This window comes from Acyrthosiphon pisum, chromosome X, assembly GCF_005508785.2.
Source record: "Acyrthosiphon pisum isolate AL4f chromosome X, pea_aphid_22Mar2018_4r6ur, whole genome shotgun sequence".
Classification (NCBI taxonomy): Eukaryota; Metazoa; Arthropoda; class Insecta; order Hemiptera; family Aphididae; genus Acyrthosiphon; species Acyrthosiphon pisum.
Genome location: NC_042493.1, coordinates 79,862,350 through 79,882,424, shown reverse-complemented (window position 1 = coordinate 79,882,424; position 20,075 = coordinate 79,862,350). Strand labels below are relative to the sequence as shown.

Sequence of the window (20,075 nt, the reverse complement as noted above, 5' to 3'; positions counted from 1 at the left end):
TCAAATCCACCCACCCACCCACCCAATATTTTATAAGACATATAAAAAAAATACGTTAAGTTAAATTATGTTTATTATTCACTTAACGTTTATATATACAATAATTATTGTACATTTCTTAAAACGGTTGAAGCTAATAACAAATATTCATTAATAGCGTTTAGATTATTTTCTTATTTAAGTTATTTTTTAAGATTCTGAGCGGAGCAAAACAATGTTGGTATATCCGTTTTTCTACTTCAACATTTTTTTGCTGATAGGAAAGTGAATCTAGTCAGAATTTTGACTAGGGGGGGGGGAATAAAAAAAAAATGCTGAGTAAGTTTCAAAAACATGGTAAGAACGTACTGTTACTTTGCTGTACAATAGGTCACAATAGTGGGTCTCTGTATAATGGATGGTATTAAAAACGATTCTGAGCATTGATGGTTTGTCAATATTGACAGTGTGGATATTTTATATTATATTTATATTGTCATTACTTATTTATTAAAACGGTAGCAAGTATGTTGAATTAATATTATAAAATTACAACAAAATAATTAAAATCGTTATTCTTCATTAGGTATTTAATATGTAATATTGCAATTTCCTTCAAACTTGAACATAAAATAACTATAGTTTTATATTTTTGATAGTTTTCATTACCTACAGAATAACCTCAATAACCTACTTACGTGGAACCTTGTTGTAAGTTTTCAATCCTTAGCTATAAAAGTTTAACATTTTATACAGTTTTTACTACAAAATCATTTTTAATACCTATTTTACAAATGTCATTGTAACAATCTATTAAGAGTCTTTTATTGTATTAAAATTCCAAGTTTTTTTTACCCTACAAATACAATTTATTGACATTCACAGAAAAAAAAATATAACAATAATAAAACAATTTATAAATTTATAATTCATAATATATTCCACAATGATTTACAAATTCATATTCTGATGCGAAACATGCAGTGTTTTGAATTTTGATTAGGATATTTTATTTTTGTATTTCTTCATTCATTGTGTTTGTATAACAAAATAGGACATTTTGCATTTTAGGTATAATATAGGTATACACCTAATTCACGTATGCCCTTCGCTACACCACTGTGACTCTGTCAAAATTATAGACGATAATATAGTGTATTATATTTATTTTAGATTCTGAACGGAAGCGATGAATATATTAATTTTAAATGATATGTATTTTTTTTTGTGTGTCTTTCATCAATGTTTGGGGCAGTAACACTGCTTCGATATTATTCAACAGTATTTATTTTAATGGGAAAGTGAATATAGTTAGTGTATTCGGGAGGTAAAAATTTAAAATTCTCGATAGTTTTCAAAAGCACAAGAAAAACAAACAAAAAATTAGGGAAAACCGTACATTTTAAAATTTAGCAGACATTTTTTTTTTTTTTTGGTAAAAGTAGACAAACTTATTATAATAATTATAATTATACTTATTATAATCAAGATTCGTATAATAAATTATTTAATATATATAATTCAACAAAAAAATGTCTACAAGAAAATCAAATTACATTTTTATGTGCGTTTGAAGTTCTTATTTTTACAAAATTGGATATTCACTCGATTTCTCATGTGACGATTTTCTTATTTTGTTGTAATTCAAAAACGATTAAAAATAGACACATGAAAATTTCACTGAATATTTATATTTTTATTTTCTATATTCCATAACATTTGAAAATATTTTGACTCATTTTGAGCTCAATACAAGGCTCCTGGTATATTGTTACTTTATCAGTTGAAAAATACAAGAACACAATTTTTTTTATAAGCATTTAAAGTTTGAATTTTGACAAAATGTATCAAATTGAAAATTTAAGTAGTAGTTAAAAATGTATAAAATGTTCAACTGACAACTTTTAAAGCTAAGGATTGAAAATTTAAAACAACGGTCCACGTAAATAAGTTTTAATACCTATATCAATTACATGTCTTAATTCAAAATAATATCATTAAAATATATACTATTTGGTAATATTATCAGAGGCTGACTGACTGTCTTCGCTCAGAATCGTTTTGCTTATACAATGATATTATATCATTGAATTCAAATTTAACAGTGAACACAATCCATTACAACGATCCACTTATAACCAACTGTACAGCAGAGCGACACCCACTTGCCCAACTTTTTATATTTTTAATTAGTACCCATGTACCTATTACAAATTAAGATGTTATATGTATATTTAAATTTTCGTGGTATGTACCTAAAAAAACAAACATATACCGTAAATCGACGTTCAGAAGAAATTTTACTGCGGTTCGCAACCATAGTAGACAATAATATTATTAGTAGTCACCTATTTTTATTTTTATCCGTAGACCATCGTGGTCCGCGTAATCGTCGCGTTTCTGTATTACCATCAATTCGTTTATTATTGCCACCAAAAATCTGAACAAAGGTACAAATGTACAATAATATTATGGTAATGAACAATGATTACTTTATTTTTATTTATATAACTAATATCATTGATTTTAATATAGGTACAGTATATTATTATATTTAAAAAGTGCTAATATTATACACGATAAACACTGAGAATATTATTATTATTATATCGTTTTCAACACGACGGTCGTCGGGTTTTTTCTGTAGTTAATTTTTATTGCTATAATAATATGATAGTATCCACTTCCACCTTGGCCCCTTCAGTACATCAGCTCTAATTTAAGCCGGGTTCACACTAAACCGTACTCACACAAAAATACAAAATGCAATACCAATGATATGAATATTGTACCTGATAATACAATAATAATACAATTATATTATTTTAGTTATCACTTTTCTACACATAATTAATGTATAGTCATACCGATTACAAGTAACGAATTTCCGGCACACTGTCAAAATGTTGAATATCGTTTGATAACTGTGAATTTATTTCACTCTTCCGACGGTGTAGGCAGTGTGAACTAGGCTTTTTTTACTCGCAAGTCGCAGACCTCACCACCGCAGACTGTCCGCAGTACTGTTCGACTATTCGGCATTCGATACTCCGATTAATCGTTCGTCTCAGTCACCGGTCACGTTTCGTTCTTCTCGTCGTAATCCTTCCGTGGTCGTGTCGTTACTTTGCGGCATTTGTTCGATCAAAGTGCATGTCCCGTTAAATTTAGTAAGCAACCTGCCACGAATCGCGGTCGACCACCATGCAGAATAACGACGGTAATAATGCGAGTAATAATAATCCTCAAATTTTGAGAAATGAGCCGATGAACCAGGAACAGCGACAACCCGACGAAACACGTGATCTGAACGGCAACAACGACAACACCGAAAATACTTCTAGTAACACCACTGCGTATTTGAAATATTTCAACGTGGTCCAACCCGTGGGATTATCTGTGTTTTCCGATCGCAAAATGTACGATGAATCAAATACGACCTTGTCCACAAAATCGCCTTTGAATTCAAATTCTGTTTCCGAAACGGTAGACACCAAAAACAGAAAAAACTTTTTCGAACGCAAGACGTATATGAATAACAATAAATACGGACAATATCATTCATATCGTCAACAGCAGTGGAACAACAAGAAGTACCCAAACAAATATCGAAAGAACAGAAACAATTTCTCGGCGAGTTGTAACCGCGGATTCAATGAATTTATTTCAGCTAACAATGTCCACGATACGCCTATTGGAAATGACCAGCCAGTTTCTACAAATGACTCTGCTTGTACAGAGCCGGCTTCAAATCAAAATGCTTTGGCCAATACAATTTTCCGGGACAACCATGAAAATTCTGAATATGATTCAGAATGTGATTCTGACCCTGGTGATTTAGAAAAAATGAGTATGATGACAGCTGCAGATTTTAATGATGATCGTTATGCTCGCTATGGTATACACGAGTCAGAAATCAAAGACTATGTGCGCACTATTACTTACAAAAACTGTATAGAATATTGTTCAAAAGGATATATTAAGGTAAATATTAATTATAATATCTTGATAAAGTAACTTATATGGTTTTTAATATAGGTACTAATCAACAATATTTAAAAAAAATTGTTATTATTTTGTATTTCTTATAATGTTGTGATATCAGTCTTTAAATTAGTATATTTTACAAATGCACATTATAGATATACTGATGGTTGGTATAGGTATTTTTTTAATAATTATTTGTTCTACCTTCCTATGTACCTAAATTTACTTTTCAACTTTGTGTGTTATAGGCCTGGATATAGTAATTACTTATTCTAATGTATATTTATTTAATTAGATATATATTTTTTTAATTTTACAAAAGGATGATACCTACAATCTGCACATATTATAGACATGCAAAATAAGTATGGCATTAACTGAATTTTACAACTTTCCAGTAGAATAAATAAAAGTTTGGATTACAATTCTTATTCTTATAATTGGGGTTGGACTGTCCCGATGTAATTTGATAAAATTGGATTTATATTCAGTTCATTGTATATAAATGTAAATATGTACTCTTCATAAACTCACACAAAAAAAAGAAAATTGAGTTCAACATTTCTGTTAACTAATCTGTTAGGGCCAGTTGCACCGTCTCTGATTAAAGTTAACCGGAGTTTAATCGGCCGAATTTGTCCGGTTAAATATCTGTTATCAGCTGATTAAGCTTAATCGAAGCTTATTTGAAACATTTTGTCAATTTAATTGTTACTCTTAGTACAGTGTACTCTCAGTAACTCGAACCTAGATAACTCAAAATTCTCGACATCTCGAACAAATAAAATTCCCCTTCTAATAACAATAATACATTAAGATATTGATAACTCTAAATTTTTAGTAAGTCAAATTTTTTTTCCCCTTGAAGTTCGAGTTACCGAGAGTTGACTGTATATTTACGCATTTTCATGTTTTATTTTAAGTAAATACATTTTGATAGTTAATATTATTTATTTTTTACTGGTTAGGTGTCAATCAATATAAATATAATAGATTTTTTTGTTTTGTAATCTTTGTAAAATTAATCTAGGTGCAGATTTTCGATATTTGGTTACTAGATATTAACATAAAATTATAAATTTAAAGACATTGATAAACTTAAAATTTAATAAATCAATATTTTTCAAAGCTATTTTAAAAAATGTGAGTTGCACATTTTTGCAAATATTTCAGTTAATATGTATAATGTGCATGCATATTTCTAACAATTTTAGTGTAATAAGTCCCGAACCCTACTTATATATAAATATGATACTGACAAAGTATTTTAAAACAACAAAAATGCTATTCAATCTTCAATATTTGACCCAAGAAAATCATGATCAGACAATATGTGATTGGGTTCAACTTCCAAATTGTCTTTATATAATGTCAAATGTATGTGTAATTGTAATTGTTACTAACACAGCAGGCCTCGGTGATATTTAAACTTGTTCATTTAATAATCAAAAATAGGAACTTAAAATTAAAAAAAATGTATTAGGTTTAATAAATCAATTCTTTTGAACGGCTCTCTGATTTTTAATTAAAACCTTGCTGGCCCAGTCCAGCCCTGCTTATAATTATTTGATATTATTGAAACTTGGACCACTTAATTATGGGTATGTAACTTCAAGTATTTTGACAGGACAGAAGAAGAAAAATTAAATTGTATAAATATGAATTGGAAAAAAATCATAAAAAGATGTCAATTTACGAGGAGCCTTTTACTGATAAATTAAATCTTTATAAATGTAAAGGTAATCTAATAAAAGTTAAAATTAAAATGCCTATACATTTCTCAGTTAAAATGTTTTTAAATTTATATTGTGTATAGAAAATGCTTGTATAAATGTTGGGTAAAAATACTTAATGGAATAAAAAAGAAAAATTGTTCCAGTGTGCCCTAAAATATATTCTTGGTACTATAACCTAACTATTTTAATTAGTAGAAGGGCCACTTAGACCTTAGCCCCTATCTCCGGAATGTACAATGCATTTTTGTTTCTTTGTGGTACATAAAATATAATGTTTATGTAAACCCCTCCCCCCTCTATCAAAGAAACTGATGAACTGAAAAGTTAAATTATAAACGCTATCAATATGATACCAATCAACTTACTTCAACAGGTTTATGGGTAATTTGAATATAACTTAGACATCAACCATTATATTCTAACTTGTAATATTACTCAAATTGTACAATTTATATAATTTTTGGAACACTCTGTATAACATCAAAAGGGTTATACAAACTTAAAAAGTAGTTGAACATTCCTCAAGTTGAATTGCATACCATAACCATAACCACCAAATTTATTTGATTTAGTAAAATGTTCAGGCGTTTAGCCCTAGGTGACTGATTCCTTAAATTTAAATCACCCAGTGTATAAAATAGAATAAATTAAAATACATGTTGTGTTGAATGGCTGTTATTTTTTTTAAAATTTTCAGCATATATAAATATAAAGCCCTGCACACACTGCGGCGGTAGCGAAAAAGGTAAAATGCAGCCGTACACAATTTACCGCAACAGCACCACTAAGCCAATAGAAACTTACCGCCACCGTTGCAGTGTGCGAGAACCTTAATTAAGGTATTATTATTTGTTAACATATTTTTTTTATTTTTTTGTTAATTTAAATACTCATATTTATTATTAACCCGTCGTAAGTAAGTATCGCTTTGTTTTTTAACTTGGTTTGTATCATGTTAGCAACATGCTAACATGGTCGGGTTTTTGTTCCTATGAATAATTTGATGAGCTGAGCCTAGTGAAACAAAAAAATTTTAGTTTTTTAGTGTCTCATATTAACTAACCTATTATTATTTCAAATAATAATAGGTTAAATAATTTATTTGATTACTGAATAAAAAATAAACTAACATATTATTTTGAAATATATTTAATTTGACGCTATAGGTACCTATTATGCTTAATTTTAATTAAGAATATTAATGGAAATTCTTATGTGTTATGAGCTTATGATGACATGCTGTTCATATAGAATTAAGGTTGGGTGGGGTAACAGCGAAGCGGTTTTGCAAAATCTTAGTTTAACTGCACATATTATATCCTACTATATTCCTATAATGACAAATTATATAGGTATCATCACAGCATTTTGATACGCATCTTCTGCTCTTTACTTCACCTATATTGTAGTTCTCCACTTCTTATTGGCTGTCAATCATATACATACATATATAACATAGAACAAAATCAACCAATGAGAAGTGGAGAACTACGATATAGGCCGGATGTGAAGAAGATGCGTATCTACTACGTAAAACTAGTACAAATGTGATGATACCTATATAATTTTTCATGATTACTATGAAGAACATAGTTTTGACAATAGCTATTAATGAACGTAACAGAAATTAAAATTTGTGTTGAAAATAATTTTTTGATAATATTTTAGTTGAAAAATAAATATTAAAAAAATGTTGCACTCTCCCAGTTACCTGGTAAGTGCAAAATCGGTTATTTTAATACTGTTTATACAACCTATTTTCTTGGTCGAGAAAAGTGCCATAAACTAATGGATATCTGAAATTTTAAAATATCCTACAGTGTAATTAACATTATGTTACTACATAATTTTCATGAAATCAACATTTAAATTGAAAAGTTTTATTTTTATAACCCAATAGGCACTATCCCTGTTAGGCTCTTACTCTACCTGACCTTATATTTATTTAAAAATAACAAAAATATAATATATACATTTTTTGCTTGTAAAATAAAAAATATTAAATATGAATATAATTATTTTTACTATTTTTCGAGCTATTTTTCTACTGTCTCATGAATTATGTATTAAAATTGTTTTGAATTTAATTTTCAGGATAAAGTGGTTTTAGTTATCCGCTGTGGTATTGGCTTATTACCATTGTTATGTGCTCGGGATGGAAAAGCCAAAAAAGTAATTGCTTTAGAACAGTCAGCTTGTATTGAATATGCTCGTCGCATAATCACAGACAATCGATATAGTACTGTGATCACCTTAGTTCAAAGCAATGTAAGTAAAATGTCATTACTTTTATTTTTATATGACCTATTACTAGTATTTATACATCTTACGCTTCACGAAAACTGGTGGCTGATCGTAGTGCCCTCCAGTTCCGTATTTTTGGTAGGGCTATCCAACTACTATAGCCCTACTGAAAAAAAAACGCGCCTACAGTTTTTGTGAAGCATACTGTAGTATGTTTAATGTACACGTGTTACAGCTTTTTTAGTGAATCTTAATTAAATAACTTTGTATTTTAAGGTTCATGACTTAAAACAGTTGCCACACAGACTCAAGAAGGTAGATGTTATATTAGCTGATTGTTTGGGAGACTGTGTAATAAGTCAAGGTGATCAAATGGAACAGGTTATTGAAGCTAGAGATCGCTTTCTTGTTTCAAATGGTCTGTATAAATATAATATTTTACCAAGTATTTTTCATTATATTCAGTTTTTAATTTTTATTCATAAATTTGTATAGGCTTAATGATTCCTATGTGCATTACTCTATATGGTCAGTTATTAGAACAAAGACGAGTTTTTGGAAATTGTCGTATACGCAAAAGTACTAAAAAAAGGACATATAAAAAATTTGATGATTGCCTAAATTTAAACAAGTCTGGGAAATCTGAAACACTGTCTAGTGATACTGACAGTTCATCAGATTCAACATTGTGTTCATGGTGGAGTAATGTTTATGGATTTGATATGAGATCAAATACAGAAATTGTAGTTGGTTGTAATTCTGAAAGTGTTGACTGTCCTGACTCAGCTAAAGATAAGTGGTTCATGATGGATGAACCACTAGTTACATTTTTTGATCCATGCAAGGTAAATAATTAATTTATATTTGTTTTTTTTGAAAACAAAAATATAAAACAATTCAATATTATTCACAAAATATTCTAGATTGGGGGACAATATTATATTTTACGATATTTTTTTAGCATAGATATGAAAAATCAGACTTAAAAGTACTGGAACATTTTTGGTTGTAACTTTTAAGCCATCCTACCAATCTTTTTACAAGTTCCCTGGTACGCATCTAGACAATATTTCTGATCGATTAATACCTTACATGACCTTATATGTTCAGCAGTTTGCCCTGTAGAGCGGGCTAATGGATTAGCACAAATTAGCACAGTTTCTCAATGGTTTTTCCGGCCCATGTTAATATACGTTAGCGGCTTCTCTATTTTTTTAACTTAGTTTCGCGCTACTACCGTCATGCTGGATAATATGAATAAAAATTTAAAAACTAGGTACATTGTTATTAATAAAAACATAAAAAACAATTATTAGCTTTAAACACTGAATAATAAAATATAAATATATAATAGGCTTATTATGATATTTTTGCTTTTATTTTTTGTCATTGTAAATTTTAAAATGCTCATAACTTGCTTTACAATTAAAATATAAAATGCCTACTTGATAATATTCTTACTTTTAAATTTTATTAGCAGTCCAATTTTATTAATTTTAATATTTAAAATAACAAAGTAATATGGATTCTTTTGAGTGTAAAATTTACTATGTCATGCAATATGAAGCTAAAGACATCACCTGCAGCTACTACGTCCTATTGTTGAGAAATAATGATATTCAATTATCTGCCTTTTATAAATAAAATACTAAATACTTTATTTATATTGATGTTATATACATATTCATACAACCAAAACAATTTTGATTGGACGTTTCAAAGTTTAATTTACTTTATAAAAATTATATTAATTGTTAGTAGTTTAGTGATGATAAATAATTGGGTCCAAATCTAAATTTTAATTGGAGCAATAAATCACAAATCTCTACCTATATCATTTTAAATGATTGCCTTTTATTTTTTTGGCAGTATTAAAAACTTAATATTTTAATAAGTATTTTTTTTTCAGGTAGTGTCTAATGCTTGCTTAATAAAGAAGTTTGATATGAATAAGTGTACTATAAATGAAGTTCGCCATGTACATAGTAAAGACTTAGTTTTAGAGTGTACTACACCTTATACAAGTGCCAATGGAGGAGACTATGCACATATGTTAGAGCTGTTTATGGTAGTTGATTTTCCTAATGGTCAAACAATTGTCGATGGTAAGGGTAATTTTTTTTATCAGTATTTTAGATATTTTCTTTACAAATTACCACCTCTATTTTTTTGTGATTTTGCTGCAATTTTACTTTAAATATAGAGTTGTCCAAACCTAATTTTTTAATTAATTTGTTTATGTTTATAGATGATCTTCAAATAGGATTTTCCACATCATCTTTTTCACCATATACTAGGTTTAGACAGACTGGTTTATTGCTAAGGGACCAGCTACTTGTTGAACAAGGTGACAAGTTTAAAATTAATGAGTTCCGTATGTGGCGTGGTCCTCAACAAAGTCAAAAAACTATGTTGGTTGGAGAAGATACTATCACTAAAAGTACTTGTAATAGATTTGGACCAGAGGAAAATTTAAAGCTAAGGTTAAGGTATACATTTATCAACAAGAATACCAAGGCAATTAACAGACGCTGTGCTTATACATTAGCCAAGCAATTATTTTAAGTTCTAAATTAAAGGTTTATGAATACTATTAATTTATTATATTTTATCAAAAGATTATACAGGTAACTTATAAGTATTAAAATCATTCTTAAGAATCGAATTATTTTAAAGGAACATAACAATAAAAACAGATTTTTAAATTAACTAGTTTTTATTAATTGTATTTATTCTTTCATTCCTGTTAAAATAGTCTGATTAGATTAATAATCGTAAATAATAACATTTAGTTATTAAATAATCATTCATAATAAAACTTTTATTGTGGTCTTAAAGATTTGAAATTTTGAGGTCTTTGTGTGTATTTAGGAATTTAGGGGGATATAGGGGACATGGAAAATGGAGAAGACGCTTACATCTTTGTTTTAATTGTTTGTGTGTGTAGGTATTTTTTGATTCCATCGCCTCTGTACCACTGATTGTCAATTGATACATCTATTATTTACTACCATTGAGGAAACTGATTTAAATTAATTACAATATATAATATGTAATATAGTATGAGCAACATACTTTAGGATATAGTCCATTTTGTTGTTTAACATAAATCATAATCATTATGGTGCTGAGTTCTCCAAAAAACATCAATAGCCTCTGTCTCTGTTTAGAAACATTATATTACATGTTCTCTTATACTGTCATTCAGATATTGATATACTACCTCTGATCTTTAATCTAGAAAAGTAAATACAATTGCACATTACTCAACTGTAATATTAAAATAAATAATGTTTATTAAAAATAATAATAAATTGAAAAATTACCGTGAAGTAATTTATGTACTGTTAAAATTCTTCAATGACTGATTTTCAACAAAAATCAGCTTTTCTGTAAAAAAAAAAAAAAATAATATGAATATAAATTATAAATTATTATTTGATAGAGTAAACAATGACTAAAAGTCAAGACATAATAATATTATTCTTTTCATGTTGGAGATACTAATTTAAGTGATATTGAACAATAAACATGGCATTCACATCATTAATGAAGTACGCTTATTAACTATGAAACTAACATTTATAATCATACATTTACACATAATGAGTATTAAACACATAACGGACCATTAGTATTTGAACTAATAATAATTTGAACAACTTGGTATTCAAAATTAAAACTAATTTTATCATATTATAATCAATGCCCAATAGGAAATTATTTAAACTTTACATCAGGTTAAGCATGGCAAGTAATACATGTAGTTTGATGGGATCCCGTTGTATAATATTAATTATAGCAACTAGTTAATTTAAATTTATATGTATTGTTATATATACAACGGATCATATGTTGAGAACGTCGCAATAATATGTGACAATGGTGATATCCATGCGATGACTGGCGGCCGTTGCGACCTTCACAGTTACGATATGTCGATATACATCTGTTACGTTATGTAACGCCATTGTGCATATGACTCTACGCAACAATTGTATTATTACAATTACAAAATCAAAATGGAGGTGTCTATTTGTTTTTGATCCATGGATTAGTAAGGTGTACACCAATAAAAATATTGAATTTCATAGACGATAAAATGAAAAATTTTAAGTGATGCTCCTCACTATTGGATATTCTTGAGCAAGTATAGACCATGGTATGGACTATTATGATACTGTAGTTGGTACAAGGTACTGTACGACATTACAAATCATAATTTTTTAGTTATTTGTTTACAATTTCTAAAAAAAAATCCTATTAATTATGGTTATAATTGTAAGTTCTTGTGAAACTACTATACTGCTTCATATGGTAAAACTTGGCGCAAGTTTGTATTTATAAATACATAATTAGTAATAAGGACTATAAATAAGGTAATAAGGTAATTGGCTGAATATTTTTTATAGGAGATACCCCACCACAGATTGGTTTCTGAATTTATTATATTATAAGCATTTATTAGTGGTACGCTCTAGCTAGCAAATGTCATCAGTGGGTATATATCAAGACAATGAAGCAGTGTCATTTGAAATATTACTTGGTTGAATTCTTTCGTAGAACAGGATTTTAGCACACTAGAAAGAAGTACTAGTCAAAGTAATATAAACTTTGTATTTGTATTTACTCAAATAATCATATTACAAAATTAATTTTACTTTGTTAAGTTTCTCAATAAAATTAATTTGTAATCGTTCTATCATAGTAAGTCTTGGTGGCTCAAAAATTTGTTTGTTATAAAAAGTTCTTTTGATGTATGGTGTTGTGAAGTAAAATATTTTAAGGTTGTCAACTGCTAAATTTGATAATTTACAGGTGTGAAATAAATAATTGGCATTAAATAAATTTCTAAAGGGCTAATGAATGTTATGATATATACAGAGAGTGATTCACCAAGCATACTCATCCCTATTTTCCACTTCAATCTTATTAAGTTTGATATTTGTTAATTTTAAGTATTCTTAAAAGTTAAAAACCATATTTAAAATACTTGAATAGTTTATACCATATAAAGAATTCCTTTAGGCAATACAAACTTTTTTTTCTAATGAGAACTATTTCTATTTACTGTACATTTTTAAGCAAACGATTTCCATGAAAATGCTGGTATATCACAATCAAAATTAAAAATAAATATATAACTATTGATTTCTAGTAAAAATGGTAGCTTTAAATGAATAAAATTAAAAGATATTTTGATAATTAATATACATAATATAGGTATGTAAATGTTTTATGTAACCTCTCCCATTAAACACATCAGTATACACCACTGCTTATTAACGACATAAATTATATAAAACTTTATTTTCAAGAATGAAAGTTTTATTAAATATGGAGTGTTTTCCAATAATTTAATCACCTAGTGATTTCCTGATATTATAAATCATTAAAAAAATGTTTTTTTATAACATGAATCAATATGCAAACATTCAGACTCCAATGTACAACCTTTCCAGTTTCTAATAATGATTTACTAACCAAAAGTAATTAATATTCCTAAGATAATATTTCTTAATTTCATAATACTCAAGATTAGATTTTAATTTCTTAAGTATTCAACATTATTTATAAACATAATCATTATATTCTCAAGGGCACCTCACATACTACATGGGCTTATTTTTATATATAATTAGTAAATATTTAATTTTTAAGCAAGATTTTAGCATTTTAAAATGTATAATGTTCCTATTAGTAGGACATTATATACACGTGGGTATTACGTTTTCATAAGATTGAATTAGGAGACAAGAAAAAAAATAATATCAAGTAGGTTAAGTTCAAATATATAATTGTCTGTGTGTTAAATAATCTTATGATGAATGGGATGAACACAATTAATAATAATAATAAATAATGTTTTGACATAGTAAATCATAAAGACTTATTACATTTTAATTACATCAAAACAAAACCATCATGTCACAAATAAACCGTAGGTAACTATTAATAATACAATATTCATAAACATACAATTAAACTGTGACATTTAAAATAATTGTTTCGATAATTATAACATAATACAATATACAAATTAATATTTGAAAATTTAGTATAGATTAAAACTCAAAAGAAAGAACTGTTTAAATTATTGCTGCTTTAGAAAATATTCTCGATGAAATCATAGACAAAATAATTGTCAAACTGTTAAAAATTTATATTATACAGTTAAAGTTTTTATATCATTAAAATAACAGTTAAGATTTCAGACTAATTACCAAACAATACAAATTAAAGTATATATTTTGAAACTTATACAGCCAATAGATTGGTTAGGACAAAATAGCAAATTAAAATAATATATAAAAAGAAGCCCTCGTGGAGTGCTTAATATAGTAGTTCATACTTCATTGAATGATAGAATAATAATAATAATAATAATCAAAAAAAAGTATGTACTCTATGAGTATATCATGCCAACAATAGCCAAATAATAAATATTACTGCAATCCATAAGAAAAGTTTTGATAAGTATTGATCATCTTGTTGTAGTTGACTACCAACTGGAACTAATTAAATTCATAAATTAATTAAATGTATCTAATTTAATCTATTATTGAAATTAAAAATTAAAAAATGTAACTGTTATGTACTTACTTCCATGAGGACGATCAATTAAATTAAAAGATGTTAAGAATCCAAAAGGAAATGCACCTATTCCAAACGACAAATGGAAACTGCCATCTCCAAAGGTAAAACCAGGAAAACCCTGAAAGAATTAAAACCAATTCCACATGAACATGAGAAATACAAATTTTTATGTTGATAACTCACAGTATTAGCATCCGGTTCAGTTCTTTGGCCAGCGGGCCTAGGTGGCACTTTATTTCTGAAACATAAAAATATATTTAAAAGTAAACACTGAATTCTAACACTTATTATTTTCAAAATGAAGTACCTAGTAACATGTTGAAATTAAAACAACTATTGCATGTAAATACCCATATTTAATAGTTAATACAATCACTTGAAATTGTGAGTATTCATTTATTAAAAAGTATTAAAAATACAACAGAAATTAATTTTAATAAGTTATTTCTAAGACATACTGTTACCTACTGTTTCAGCATTGAGAATAAAAAAAAAAAAAATTATATGAAATACCAATAGGTTCCTATTATATTTACCTCTGAACTACTTTTTTTTTTTATTATGTGAAAGTAAAAAAGTTGAAAACTAAAGTAACTTACCCAATACTGCAATTTATTTATTATGTGTATTACTGTATTCTTATAAAATAAACAATATGAAGTATGAATAACAAATATTAATTTTAATTTTTTAAAAAATACATTCCAATTTACCTAGGATCTTCTTGTTTGGAATTTCCACGTCCATAAATTGGTATTACTTTATCTTTATTTATAACAGCTTTACATACAGGGCATACTTGGCGACCTGAACGAGTTTCTAACCATTGATGCAAGCATGGCCAGCTATAACATAAAAAGTTTTAGGTTTGAACTAAATAATATTGCTAACATTTTATTAAATTATTGAACAATAGTAATTACTAATTAGTAATTTCTAATACAGTCGAGTCGCAATAACTCAAACATAAATTTTTAGTTAGTCTCCTCATGGTTAGTTTTGTTTAAATTTGAGTTACTTATCTCAGAGCAATTTTTTGCCTGGCTTCGACTTTGAGTTATCGCGATTCAACTGTAATTAGGTATACCTAATATTACATTAATTAATTACCTAATATATCAGTATGAAATTTATTTTATTTTCTTAATTTTTAGGAAGCATATTAATAGGAGAATGTACTTTTACCCTTTATTTACTTTTGATATTTTAGTTTATAAATATGAAATATAAATTAATTATCGAACTTATGAATACCTAATTAAATATTTTGTAGTTATATGAAAACTAAAAATGTATCAAATTAGGTAACCAAATATCAATTACTATTTTTAAAACACTTAATTTATGTCATCAATAGGGCGTGGATTTTTATGTTAATACATTATTTTTTTGAATACTGATTACAAATAAGATTAGTTCATAACACTCTAAATAAAATAATATGTATTCATTTTTATATATTATGTTTACGTTTTTTGAATTAAATGCATTTTCTTAAACCTTTTACCAATAATTACCTAGGTAGATACCTAAATATTTTGTATTTTTTTATTGAATTATTCACAAACGTACAAAATAATCATTATTTTATGGGAATTATGTTCAATGTCATAGATCATGATAAAGAACTTCATAATAAATAAGATGAAATAAGTTAACTATTTTTGATACAACTATATTGCTTAATATATAATCTATTACTCTAGTGTTTTCTAAAGGGTGTGTCATGACATTTTAAAGGGGTGCCATGATACCTGCATATTCATAAATGTGTATTGTGTATCCCAGTACTTATTTTTGGTGAATATAATATAATATTGTAAAGTGTGCCACAACTTATAATAATGTGCCGCGATGGAAAATAATGTTGGAAATCACTGATTTAGTGACTTATATTGTTTTCATTGGTTAGTTTGTTTTTCTATACAGTATTATTTATATTATATGAAATGACATTTTGTTAAGTATTTATTTCATGTATTTTTTTAATACATATTTTTACAAAAATAAAAAATATTTTTTACTTGAAAATCCACGCCCTTAATGGCTGATAATGATTTATTATTTAAATTGTATTATTTCCACAACAAATAGTAAAAATAAATAGGTAACATACAGATACACAAATGTACTTTTCACTATAATTTTAATTTACCAATGATACTAACCAAAATAAATGGCCACAGACACTGACAACAGCATCTTTTGCATTCTCCAAGCATATGTTACACTCAAACATGTTATTCTGATCATCTTTGCCATCATTTTCTTCATTACCTGTGTTCTTTTGCGGAGAATTTGACTCGTTGCTTATGGTAGCCATCGTGTCCTAAAAGGTTCAAAAACAGACATTTTTTTATAAAAATACAATAATATTGTAACAACAGGCCTATGTAATATTTCATACTTGTGTGTTAATTGTTAGTAATTGGCATACACAACATTATAACTATGGTTTCGATTATTTTCTATATTAACATAAGCCATCGTGTTCTACATGATCAACAAAGAATGATAATGTAATAATGTTGTTTTTTAAGACTTACGAGTTACGGGTCGAAGAATGTGTGGAAATATTATGCACAGCCTGTTCTCACTTCTTACTCTCCGTAGTAATTTCAATAAAATTGTCAAAATATGGTTTACGCCGGACATGCACTCAGGTCTCGGATAGGCAGCAACAGGCTGCAGGTGTGCACTGAGTTACGACTCTAGTAATGAGTAATCGAAAAAAAAATATTTCGTTGTATTTGATAGTGAATGATACCGCGGATGTAGCCAGCCTGCAGCTGTAAGTACCAATAGCCAATGCACCATTTGCACCAGCCGGCAGTCACCAGCGCTTTACAGTTTACGGAGTATTAACCAATAAATAATAATAATATAGGCGCCGTAGTAACATAGGTAACAGAAAGTAAATATTGTGTACCTTTCACTGAGGAAAAAACGGTTTACACCAGCTGCTATCACTAGAAAATAAACGGTTTATATCAGTATAGTTTAAATCATGGTAGAGGAAAATTATATGAATTCGACTTGGAATAAACTACAAACGTACCTACGTACCATCAGCCTTATATTAAGGTACAAGCTGGATATGACGATAAATAAAATTACAATAAATTACCAAGCATAAAGTATGCTCAATGTTTAAAAGTGCGCATATTTTTTAAGGGGCAATGTATAATTTTAACGCAACAGACAATAAACATAAGGCGACGTTACATTTATTCTTATGCAATGCAGTATCGTGGGAGAGTTATCCCCCCCCCCCCCAAAAAAAATTTTTGCAGCCCTCTCCTTTTTTAGTTTTGTAGAAATGAAGCCCCATCTTACATTTTATGTTAATAATGTATTAATGTTAACATCCCTGAAATATTAATGGATTTCCGTCAAAGGGACGGCGTCAGGGTTTGCGAGGCTCAGGACAACACACTTTTACGAGGCCCTAAATTAAAACTATTGGTTTTAATCTTTGTCGTAGGAATTTACATGTTTTGCGTTCATCGTTATTTAAAACAGTGTTAATACGTTAATACAATAATAAATTAATACCTATTCAATTTATTAATATAATAACTAATTTGTAATAATGACCTAGATGTCGATGTTTTTGAATCAATAAAAAATAATAATAATAATAATAACCAATGCGGGCAGGTAATGGCCCGGATACGGAATATAATTTAATCAATTCTAATGTCGGTATGGATGAAATAAAATATATTTCTATGAAACCAATATAACTTTTAAATAAATTAATTTTAAATTATTTCGTTTTGTGTTATTTTTCGTTCAATGAAATTCTATAAATTACGTTTTGTGATATGTTTTGCTTAATGAATAATGATATTATATATAATATATTTGTTAATTCATTAATTGCGGTATTTAATTATTTTTGATTATTGCTATCCATTACAATTACATTTACAAATTTCAATCGTTTTTTGTCAATTATAACGTTTGCAAGCCCTGGTCCAAATGGAATGTTAAATCCTATATTATTTTTATAATATTGATGATTGAAAAAAAATTTAGTAATTAAGTTACTTCATTTATTTAGTGAGTCACCTGAGGTCAACTCACGACATTTTGGCTCAGTTGTGGACGCGTTTTAACCGTTTTAACATGAAAGATCAGAATATATACATATAACAGGCACGTATGCCTCGATAGTGATGGTGGTAACTATACCCTGTTCCAAAAGAGAAAACACCAGATTTACGTAGCAAAACCGGTTTTGTCTGTGGCCGCCTGGTGTCTTCTCTTTTGGAACAGGGTATATATTGAAGGCTTAAATCATAATAATTAATAATACAATTTAATATTTATAATATTATTATGATATAAGGTTGTACGATAGCTGTTATTGCCGTTTCAGTAGCTGCCGACGTCAAAACTGAAGAAAAAGTAGCGGCTAGTTCTTGCGACCCTGGTACAGACAACTCCGACTCGTCAACGCAATAAACAATAAAATAAAATTTAAACAATACTAAAATGTATTGACACTCGACACTTGTGTTGATATTTAATAAAAATTTGAGTTCTTTAAAATTAATCTTTTTCAGTTTAAAGGAAAAAAACGAAACAATTATTAAAAAAGTAATTTTACCTGTTTTGACTAACCACATGGGGTAAGATGATACACAAACTGTATTTTTCTAATACCTGAACATTTTCTGTGTTTTTTTTTTTAGTTTTAGTATTAATAACTTATGAGGAACCTGGTATTAAATTTTACAAGCTTCTTGACTAGGCATAATTTAGATTCTGAACGGAGCAATTAATCTATTGATGATAATAAATAAACGACCGCGATGGTAACAATTAAGGGGGCTCCAGTCGATGGAAAAAAGTGACTTTTAGACCAAAAGCTAGACAAAACTGGAGGAATTTGGTTTGATGGATTTTAATTTTGAAAACGGATTATGATTGATTAACAAGTTTACTAGGTTTTGCCAGAGACGATTTTTTATATTCCAATTATTGTTAGTGTCATGAATACTCATGATGAATACTATAAATACAAAAATATCATATTTTTTATCCTTGGACATCACAGCTGAAAAAATAAATATTCAAAATCGCCTTTGGCATAACCTAATAAACTTGTTAATCAATCATAATTCGTTTACAAAAATAAAATCCGTCGAACCAAATTCCGATGTAGAAGCATGAAAAGCAAGTCAGTAACTAGTTGCTAGTAGTGCATGGAAAAATTAAATAAATTATATAAAAAAAAACAACTATAAAACCTAATCCCGAAAGACAATGAGCATTCAGACAAAACTCAACTCATATAGATGTTCAATATTATACATTATAATTTTTTACAATATATAGCCGTGCTTATTTCCTGCTCTTCTGAAACAATGTACATATAGAAATACGACAACTGCCTCTTACGACATTTTTATAAAGGTAACAAATTTAAATTTTTTATGTCGGTAATGTGACATTTTGATTCTTTTTTTCTGTATGTACATTATTTAATGTTGCTTGTTAATTTGTTGTATTTTTGTTAAGATA

The 20,075-nt window shown here is 27.8% G+C and overlaps 2 protein-coding genes across 2 annotated transcripts; one reads left to right on the top strand and one right to left on the bottom strand.

The window, feature by feature from the left end:
• Positions 1-2,827: 2,827 nt before the first annotated feature.
• On the top strand, positions 2,828-10,655 carry LOC100568642. Its single transcript, XM_003246088.4, has 6 exons — positions 2,828-3,963; positions 7,797-7,970; positions 8,223-8,364; positions 8,442-8,791; positions 9,856-10,051; positions 10,195-10,655. Exons 1-6 carry the CDS (start codon positions 3,184-3,186, stop codon positions 10,509-10,511), a joined length of 1,959 nt encoding a protein of 652 aa, XP_003246136.1. The 5' UTR covers positions 2,828-3,183; the 3' UTR covers positions 10,512-10,655.
• A 3,067-nt stretch (positions 10,656-13,722) lies between these two features.
• Positions 13,723-17,227, bottom strand: LOC100165617 (ring finger protein 5-like). Its single transcript, NM_001162745.2, is given in 6 exon segments — positions 13,723-14,461; positions 14,550-14,661; positions 14,727-14,781; positions 15,257-15,388; positions 16,712-16,872; positions 17,090-17,227. Coding segments are annotated over 5 exon segments (552 nt in total). The 5' UTR covers positions 16,867-16,872; positions 17,090-17,227; the 3' UTR covers positions 13,723-14,363.
• Positions 17,228-20,075: the final 2,848 nt, after the last annotated feature.

Excerpts from the sequence above, each read along its gene's own strand:
- LOC100568642 (XM_003246088.4), top strand. The coding sequence starts at position 3,184 with ATGCAGAATAACGACGGTAATAATGCGAGTAATAATAATCCTCAAATT. Across the intron at positions 7,971-8,222 it reads TCACCTTAGTTCAAAGCAAT|GTTCATGACTTAAAACAGTT; the intron begins GTAAGTAAAATG and ends TTGTATTTTAAG. Across the intron at positions 8,792-9,855 it reads CATTTTTTGATCCATGCAAG|GTAGTGTCTAATGCTTGCTT; the intron begins GTAAATAATTAA and ends TTTTTTTTTCAG.